Source organism: Wyeomyia smithii, chromosome 2 (genome assembly GCF_029784165.1).
Source record: "Wyeomyia smithii strain HCP4-BCI-WySm-NY-G18 chromosome 2, ASM2978416v1, whole genome shotgun sequence".
NCBI lineage: Eukaryota > Metazoa > Arthropoda > Insecta > Diptera > Culicidae > Wyeomyia > Wyeomyia smithii.
Genome location: NC_073695.1, coordinates 276,710,464 through 276,720,334, shown reverse-complemented (window position 1 = coordinate 276,720,334; position 9,871 = coordinate 276,710,464). Strand labels below are relative to the sequence as shown.

The 9,871-nt window shown below is 41.0% G+C and overlaps 1 protein-coding gene across 1 annotated transcript; it reads left to right on the top strand.

Moving 5' to 3' along the window:
* Positions 1–7,043: 7,043 nt before the first annotated feature.
* Positions 7,044–9,355, top strand: LOC129724586 (mpv17-like protein). The gene is made up of 5 exons (XM_055679583.1): positions 7,044–7,780; positions 7,855–8,009; positions 8,241–8,329; positions 8,727–8,839; positions 8,916–9,355. Exons 2-5 carry the CDS (start codon positions 7,881–7,883, stop codon positions 9,155–9,157), a joined length of 573 nt encoding a protein of 190 aa, XP_055535558.1. The 5' UTR covers positions 7,044–7,780; positions 7,855–7,880; the 3' UTR covers positions 9,158–9,355.
* Positions 9,356–9,871: the final 516 nt, after the last annotated feature.

Genomic DNA, 9,871 nt, shown 5'->3' with positions numbered 1-9,871 from the left:
CGCTTGGCGCATTGCATTTCAAATTTGTATGAAAATTACACTAAAATTACACTGGCAGTGTTGGCAGAAAACATGATTTGCAACATAAATTTCGACATAATCAACTTTAAACAGCTCTAGTATTTTTTTGAGACACCCTAGCTCTTCAAAGTCTTCGGCCAAGTTATTATGCATAGAAAACCTATCATTTGAAGTCATGAAACCTTCGGTGTGAGCCATTCTGAGCTCTTTGGAATAGAAAATGCAATAAAGTTGGTTTCTCTATACAAATCTACATATAAATTTGAAATGCAATGCGCCAAACGGAGACAAAACCAATCGACTTCCGATAAATTTAGGATTGTCTGGGGCCCCAAATAGAACTCAAAAGAAACCTGGTTCTGGCTTTCTGCTATCAAGTTTCTTTTTTTTTCATATAACGATTCCCCACCCTAATAATTATGCAATAAATGCCCACCTAGTCAGTGAACTTTTGGATAACACGTGGAGTTCATATTTACTTCCATATCGCCTTATAACTCATATCCGAGCCCTGAGCAGTACATACTTGTTTCGTGACCAGGACGAAAAACCTGTTGGTGGTGAGCTAGAAAATTGTTGTCCTAAAGGTATTAATATTTTTCTGGCACAGCACGTCAACGAGATAGGACGATAGTGGCTTAGAGTAGTGACCTTGTTTATGGATAGCGGCTACTTGGCTGTGGTTCCATGCTGCAGGGAAGGTATTACAGGTATTAAAAAGTCACTCAGGTTCGGAAACGCTAATTTAGTTTCGACAGGGAGATATTAGAGCTTGGGTTAGCCAATGTCGTCAGGGCCGACGGAGTCAAGGCGAGGTCGAGTTCCTCCACGCGGAAAGAAGCGTTGATAGCTAGGGAACGATTATTTTCCGCGATAATCAGATTATTCAACGATAGTGTGGTTACGTTGTTTCTTCGTATGAAATCATTGTCGTATCTCGGATCGTATCAATGGCGGATAAAGAGGCTAAGTAAACGCCAAGAGTGTCAGCGACAGTTATAGGGTCACATGTGATACCATCTGACGAACAGATAACTGTGTCTTTGGCTTTTCGTTTTTCGTTTAAAGCATTTATTTTACTAGGTTTAATGCTTTCTACGTTCCAGCTGTTTGTTTTTGCTGATCTTGCGCATTCGTTTCGCCTAACTCATTGTAATTCAATGGCCTTATGTTTATCTGGGTGGCCAACATGGAGTCGTTTAGCGGCCCGAAGTTCCTTTCTTCTGGCTTTCACTGCTACTTTTGTATCGGAAGATATCGGGTTAGTCGCATTGCGCTTCTTGAACTCCTCCATGTTTACCAATAGACTTTCCTTTGTAAGCTGAACCAAAGTTTGTGAGTATATCTCCCAGTTGGCCTGGCCGTATAACCATGTAGGGCGAGGAGATGTTTTTGAGTTATTGTTTTCCATAGAGACGATGATTGGGTCTTCCAACGTTTTCCACATGAACTTGCTAACAATGGAAGGCGGATACATCGATCGCTGTTTCGGAATCATCGTTAAGGACAACGAGGTCCAAATTTTCCAGTATTTTGGTGAAAGCAGAGCTGCGGTGGTTGGCTTTAAGACTTCCCCACAAAGAGTGAAGAAGAGTCACTTACTAAAAGCGGGCCTGAAATTTTTTGCTAGTACATGCTGCCGTTTCGGGTGAACATCGCACAGTGGAACACTTAGAACATCAAACCTGATCATAATTATTTAAAAAAAATTTTTGCACTGAAAACGTATCATATTGGGATAATAAAAACGAATGATTGGATTTGGATAATTTTTTGCATGGAGTAACCCACCTTAAAGTGATGGATGACATTTCTTATAATGAAATTTAAATTCAGTCATAGTCGGGTCAAAATTCATCCAAATACTTGAATTTATCATGAAATGCCTTTTCAGTACACAATTTAGTCGTTTGACAAAGTTTCATTTGGGTAACCAAGGCAACAACTATCCAGGAAGTGAAAAAATAAGAATTTCTTGATTATTTTCACATTGCGATAAAACATGAGACCGGAAGCATCCGGAAGGTTTTTCTTTACCATTATAACCAAAAATATTAGCACTTTCACGTAATATAAGCCGTTCAACCGGATTTTGCCGGAGACATAACTTATCCCATTTTGAGTTAACTTATAAAAACAAATATTTTGGGTTTTATTATATTGATTTTGACAAACACCTGGGTATTTGGAGAGATACATGCTAAGTACACATTTCTGTTCGATCAACATTCTTCAACAATCTCCATCGTTGTTTCATTTAAAAATCACTTGTTTATCTTCGGAACGTTATATTTTAGCTCACGGTATCAAAGCGTCATCATCATGCACAAAAAAAAGTGTTGAATTGCGGTCGGTTCAAACCTCTCGTTAAGACCGTAAACATAACTTTTGGATGTTGATGAGCTGTCAAGTGATCAAGCGTACACCACACTTCAAAATGAAACACTACAATACAAAGTTGATTTACTTTGAATTTTTCACTTATGATCAGGTTTTAAACGTATTTACTCCTATGTGCATCGGCAAGTTTACCGTTGGGCAAGTGAACGCTCGCAACCATAATCGGAAAATAGGTAGGTATCCAACATTATACCGACAATTGGGAGAATAATGTCAAATTGCATCGGGTAGAATAGGATGTCTTCAGATATGCCAATTGCCACGGTACGATAGACGTTGAATTGGCTACAATTATAAACCCAGCGGCACTTTCCGCCGACTGCACGGATCATATGCAGGGGCGGATTAACGCGATGGCGAAGCAGGCGGTCAATCATCGAAGGGCGCCAAATGAGTGGGCGAAAAATTCAAAAAATAAAACTCCAAACATGAAGTTAACTTAGGAAATGCTCGGCAGTCTTAGTTGACTATCTTTTTTTAGACTGCTATTTCTCAAACTATCAGGTAAATGAAAAATTGTTAGATAATATCGAGCTTCGACTTGAACGGACTAATACTCAGGCAAACGTTGACGAACGAAAAACAGTCAATCGAAGAACGATCTTGATTCGGAATGACTGGAAATTTTCTCCATGAGCACTTGTCAACTTCACAAGGCCTGCTTGGCATTGCCTACTTCACACTTTGGATTCTGGAGCCCAATCGTTCGCCGTAGGTCTTCAATTCATCCAACGCCCAGCGCCTTGGAGAAGATGTCCGTCCACTGCTTGTTGATCCAGTTAGGTTCCACTTGTATGCGTTCAGCTGCGATGTGGTCGCGTATAAAATAGTGTTTGATGTAAGGTTTGGGGCCATCCCTTTTCAACTAAGGTTGTCCTTCAAGATCGTCGGTTGCGTAATCTTAACACCAACATTATGCAGAAAACCGGCTAGCCAGATCACTTCAGCCACATCAGCTTCTTGTTTGACAGCGAGACTGTGGGCGTAAACTTCGAACAAGAAGCCACTTACTGATTAGCGAACCACTGTGTCCACCTCAGTGTGAGGGAAGCAACCTTTTCGAATTTGACGCTCTTGCAATAACGATTTCGCTCGCTAATTTTTTGCAAAACTGGTGTCCATTTGAGGCATAACCAATCGTTGCCATTTTCTGGCTCTAGCATTATGGCTGAAAATCAGTATCCTGCCAAGGTCTGGTTTTACATTCATTTATTTTTCTGCAGGGGTGACGTTTTCAGCTAAAGCCACCATAGGGTAACCGCTTCGTTGCCGTCGGAGCAATTTCCGACCACAATATCTTCATAATAGCTTTTGAATTAAGCAGAATTGATTTTAGCTTTCCAACCAACGTCTGATTAAAGCATCCAGCTACCCCGTTTTGCTGTGGGGTTTCTTGATTCCTGTAGTAGTTGTCTTGCTCGTTTGAAAAATATTCGCAGCCTTGTTCCACGCTGAGACTTTTTTTCTGCCACTAAGCTATAGCCATTGCTTCATAGTCCTTGAAACATCGAAGCATCCTTTTTTCGTAATCATGCCAATTGTTTCCTTAGCATCTTTTAACTTGAAACCGATTTTATCACAAAGGTTTTTTTAGACCCGCCACATAGCAGCTGCCGTTTGCTTTGGCCGAACAAATTCCGAAATTTTATCCGCTGATTTGAAAAATGCCTATCCCTTGAGCGCTTATCAACTTTTCAAGAACTGCTCGGCAGTGCCTATTTCTTTGTAAATGCTCATATTATAAACTTAACAATGATGAGCGGGGCGCCCCTGTTATATGAACAGGGGCGCAAAGGATCGGCTCGATGCACCTCCTGTAAGGCAATTAATTGTATTTCCTTACCAATTGTAAGGGACCATTAATTGTAGTCCCTTACTAACAGTTTTGAATCTCCAAGGTTTTTGTATTAGCCGTTGATATTCCACTGTATAGAAAAATTGGCTGCTGCGATCTTCCCGGTTCGGTGGCTATGGCCGATGGAGTGGTATTAGAGGGTCCGATGCCCTTTTGGGTTGAAATGCTCTGACCATGGGATTAAGTGATGAGGAACTTTCTTTCCTGTGGTCTTGCAGTGGAGAAGTGAGATTATCACGCCACCCCGGGAAAGGTTGGAAGTCGGGATTTAGCGTTGGCGGCATTACGGGGAGTGACCTGATGGAGGCAGTATTTGAATAAGCCACGCCGGAACAGAATGATGACGGTCCCGCTACAGGTGAGGTAGTCGTAAACTTCCGAACCGGTTCGAGCAAGTATCGGTATGGTGTTTTTGTTGAGGGACTTAATAGATCTCAAGTAGTTAGTTGTGGGGCCGTTGGGGGATTGTGTTGTTATGATTCGACCCAGTAACGCGCAAGGAGAGTTTCGCCAGAGCTTCCAAAACGGTTGTCCAATTTTTTTGGCTTTTGGCTTTTGAGCCCATTGTTGTCCTTAGGTGAATACAGGATAACCAGCTTTTCCGTCCCTCTGCGACCCTCACAGGAGACTGAGGGTTGTCCTACAATTCCGTTTCTTCTTTGATGTGCGCACCGCACCGATAGGGCCTCGTTGCTCCTGTGATCCGGTCACGTTTGCTGTTTTTGTGACGATTAGTTCTGTAGAAACGGTGTTTGCAGTAGCAGAGCCCGGAAGAGTTGGAACAAGTTATTGGTTGGTTGGGGTTGTAGCGTACGATGTGGATCTAATTCTGTTAGATTCATTATTGTCCTCAGCGGTTGGTTCTTTGCTGTTACGATTGTGGTTAGGTTTCGAGGCCATCAGTGTTGTTCGTCGGTTAGATGTAAATATTGCCATTCAGGCTCAGAGTTTCCTCGGAATCCGAAAAAGTGATTGATGAATCAGTTCCTTTTTTTCTTTTTTCTTTTATATTCTTCTGTGAAGTGTTTTTTTTTTCTTAGATCCGGTGTTCTACGCATTCTCGGATTTTTATTGGGAAGTAGAACCAACCCAGTATTATGGGTCAGGGACTGGACACGAGGCATATAGACGCTAGACATATGGATGTTAGGCATAGTATGCTAGGTATACACAAGCGAGGCATAATGGATACGGGGCATACTGCACAAGGCATAACGGCCGCGAAGCCAAATAGACGCGAGGCCGCATACGATATTGTATGATCGCATGAGATCCAATTATCATGACTATGCACTATACGATTTCAGGCGGACAAAAGTCGGAAAAGTGACTGTCGCCGATCTGTTCTGAAAAGTTCCAAATTTCAGGACTGTAGCAGGCACTATACGTGAGATATCGAAATATGAAGATGACAAATGGTAAAAAAATACGCTTTATTTCTAGAAAAAGTTGCACCTTAAAAAATCTTTTTTTAACATGATAACAGAACAACTATTAGGTGTATTATATATATTGTAAACGTTAATGATTGGGCTTTCAGAAAAACGTGTGGTCGCGTTTCATCCATTATTCATTATTCATTCATCGTTACTTTCAACTTTGTTGGTCGGCATCTTCTTACTCCCAGGAGCTCCCGGGCTGGGTCCGTGTTTTTTGTCAAGTTTCAGGTGTCTACCAACAATTTCGGAAGAATTTAGCTGCGACAACCTACGACAAAGCGTTTGAAACCGTTTAAAAAGATTTTGATCCCTATAGGAAATATACAAATTCAAACATATTGTCACCCTATTTTAAGACTGAATTAGGGTGCTAATAGGCAAATAAAAAAATACGGGTTCAATTTTGTGACCAAGCAATGCAATTTTGAGCAAAATTGAAGAGCTTGTAAAAAAAAAATCGAGTGGAGATTTGTTAGGCATCTGTGACAGAAAGCGGTTGCAGCACAAGGAGCGTACTTCTGCACACAGTGACCACAGTATCTCGAAAATTAAATTCCAAAAAGGGTACTGTAGACGAAACTTTTGAGCCCTACTTCTAGGCGAAATTTGAAGGTTAATTTTCTCTTATATGTATATTTCATTGGCGCTGAGCATCAAATTTTTAGAAGACTTAGAAAGTCAATTTTTACGAAAAAAAATTTTTTCGAGATAACAGCAGATCATCACGTTTCATGCATTTCAAAGACATTTGGCATTAGAAAAAAAAAATTTTTTCTTTGATCGAAAAAGTGATACTTTGACCGCTGTAAGGCTTGTGATTCCAAGATCCGATTGGGCTTAAATTTTACATGGAGGGTTTGATGGTATTCTTTTCGAGCAGACGAAACTTCTGAGCACTACTTCTAAGGGAAATTCGAAAAGTGGATTATAGACGAAATATTTACGCGAGATACAAAATTTCTACTATTCCTAAACTATTATTCAGAACAGTACGTCTAGACTATACTAGGATAGGAACATTCTTTCAAAATATATCCGACAAACGTTTATGCGTCTGCAGAGAAACGCAGAAAAAAAAACAATTCACAACAATCTCCATCATAAGAGAGCGACTTCGTTGATTGAAATCAATTGATAGCGGCTGCGGCACTGGCGTATACATAGTAATGGGCTTGCTCTACTAGTTTATAGGAAGAAAAAAAAAACAAACCATCGCTACTGAATCTTCTAACACGCTACTGCCATATGTCACTGAGCTAATGATATGCTCAGACATTCATCCGGCAGTGTAGTTAAATTTTCATCCAACATATCAAACGCATCAGCATCAACTAGGTTCAACAGTTGACCGCCCAGTATACATTCGAACGCAATCTGCTTGCATAACAGCGCGTCCCCTTTGCTTGCTGAATGAACATCATTCAAGGGCACCATTTCGAAAGCAAACTGGTCAATTTTGACTAACCCGTCGCAACCGGCCGGGAAAGCTGCAGCGGTGGAACATTTTCCCACCCGCGCTTGTGTTTTTTTCTCGTCGCCAAACAGAAAAAACTGAATCAGCTGATCGAACGCAATACGTAAACGAGCGGAACGGGAAAATCAAAACAAAGAAGTGAATCCAAAGCAAAGGCAAGGAAAACACGTTGTCGAAATTTCCGATGTGACCCCCAGCGCGCATGAGCAAAAATTCAAGCACTCTTGTGACCTGCCAGAAGACCATTATCAGAGGAGAAGCAGAAGTGAAATTGATTTCCACGGCTTGACAACCAACTCAAACGTTGGTGGAGGACTGCGTTTTTTAGATTTCGATACTTTATTAGTGCCATTTAGAAGAGGTCTCAAGTGACAGACACTGGAGACAGCAGAGAAAATGTGCTGAACGATCAAATCAAGCTTCTTTAGTTGTAACTAAGCTCAGGACAAGCCCTTTATCACAGCATTTGCTAGTTTTGAAAGAAAAGGGCTTTACTCATAAGTTTTCGTTTCGGAAAACCAGCTCAGAGTACTAGCGCAGTGAAAACCATCTAAATCTCTTCTAAAGTGCCAGATCTATCGCAGAAAGAAGGTTAGTAGATTGCCGCTGCCGAACCCGATCACATAACGTAAACAAAACTAACATTGTTACCCATTCTCTTGCAGAGATAGTACAATACTACTGAGTAAAGATGGCCACACTGTTGCGAGCTTTTTCCAACATTTTCACCAAACATCCTTTGGCGGGAAATGGTTTGGTATATGGAAGCTTGTACGTGGGGGCGGAATTTTCCCAGCAAACCATCACGCGGAAATTCCTGGTAAGTACGATTTTTGTTACATTTCCACTCTTCAAATCATAATTATGCTGCGAAAGCAGTAGCATTTCTTTCGTGACGTGAAATCTTTTCATTACCAGCCGGCAAACATATTTTTTATTGCAAAATTTAAAAATAACCCAAAAGGAAGCCGTTTGAAAAAAGTAGCATCACATCGCGAACATCGTGACACGCATGTTTGCTCTAGCCGTGTTTTTGTTTTACTTTCCCCAGACCGAACCCCCGCAAGATATTGACAAACCAACGCTAGGCCGATACGCAATCATGGGAACCTTCATCTACGCTCCGATCCTCTACAATTGGTGGGTTCACAAAGCTCCATCAGTGATCTCGAACGAAAAATCATCTAATGAAATCTTTATTTACTTTAAACTTTTCTCTCCTCGCATGCATAATTATTAGCCCAAGATTTGTTTCTTTTAACGACAATCATTAACTAGTTTCTAGATGAGCTTCATCCAAATACTCATATAAAGCCAATCAAAAACTCGCATTCATTTTCACACACTCGCTCAGGGACGCTTTTTTCTGGAAAGGTAAATAGCACTACGACTGTAACCGTAAGGAAATTTTACTGCACTATGTAAATGATTGCAATGCGATTTGTTTCAGTTCCGGTCTGAAGAGCTGCAAATCATTATCGTACTAATATGTATACGTGTATGCTTTTGTTTTATTGTTTCATCAAACTACGCGCAGGTACAAATGGCTGGATAGATCCTTCCCTGGGACTGCTAAACGCATTGTCGTGAAAAAGCTATTGCTGGATCAGTTCGTGCTGACGCCACCACTGTTGGTACTATTCTTCACAGGTATGTACTGAATTGCAGTTAAATTGGAATCAAACAAAAATAATTCTCTTTTTTTGTTTAAAAAAAAAAAACACAGGTATGTCACTGATGGAACGACAGTCCAACATCCTGGAGGAATGCAAGCAGAAATTCATGCCAACCTTCGCCCGGTCCTGCATTTTCTGGATCCCCGCGCAGACACTAAACTTTCTCATGGTGCCTCCGAAATTCCGCGTCGTGTACGTCGGTACCTGTGCCTTCGCCTGGGTCAACATACTGTGTTGGGTCAAGCGGCAAAAAATCGTCAGCAACAAGGTGGACGCTTTCGGAGCGCAGTAAATCCGGTTGAAAATTCAATAACTTAGCTAGGCATTTTTACTAACCAAACGAATTAAACGTTTTATGCATTTTCTAACTTTCTCCAGATGAAATGTTACAGCCATTTATTATCGCCGCCCAGCGCAAAGATAGATTTTAAAACAAGAATATTTTTCCCCCGAATAAAATATGGAATCTTCCTAAAGTCAACAAAGCGAACTGTTACTTTTTCACTTCTCAGTATATCAGCTAACAAATTGTAAATAGTAATTATTCTGGAACAGCATCCACTGCGGGCCCGGGGTTTAAAATTAGCTGCGCCATTACTGACGTGATGGTCGGGAAAAAATCTTCACACCTTGCCATATGTTCCGTGCTGCCCGTGCCCGGTCCAGCAGCAAGGCAGGCAGGCAGCAACTCGTGAAGGATGTGCGTGAGTTAGCCCCATTGTATACAAAATAAAAATTGATTGTAAACAAATCACTTCCAGCTCGAGACCCGAACCTGTTGTATATAATAAAATTAATACAAAAATAAAAACAATGAATGGAAGGAAACGAGAGAATTTATACGGTCCGACAAATCAACTCATGGTTCGGGTGTAGAGAGCACAGTGCGAAAAATTTGTTTCCACTGTACCATCACGTGATTCGATAATTTTCCTTTACTTTTCTCACTGTGCCCCGTGCACAGAACTGCAAACCGGGTGAGACTGGAGGTGATCTCACACGCATA

What these genes read in the sequence shown, in the direction of transcription:
- LOC129724586 (XM_055679583.1), top strand. Translation starts at nt 7,881, where the DNA reads ATGGCCACACTGTTGCGAGCTTTTTCCAACATTTTCACCAAACATCCT. An exon ending in GCTCCGATCCTCTACAATTG is followed by an intron (nt 8,330 to 8,726) that starts GTGGGTTCACAA and finishes AACTACGCGCAG; the next exon opens with GTACAAATGGCTGGATAGAT. An exon ending in GTTGGTACTATTCTTCACAG is followed by an intron (nt 8,840 to 8,915) that starts GTATGTACTGAA and finishes AAAAAAACACAG; the next exon opens with GTATGTCACTGATGGAACGA.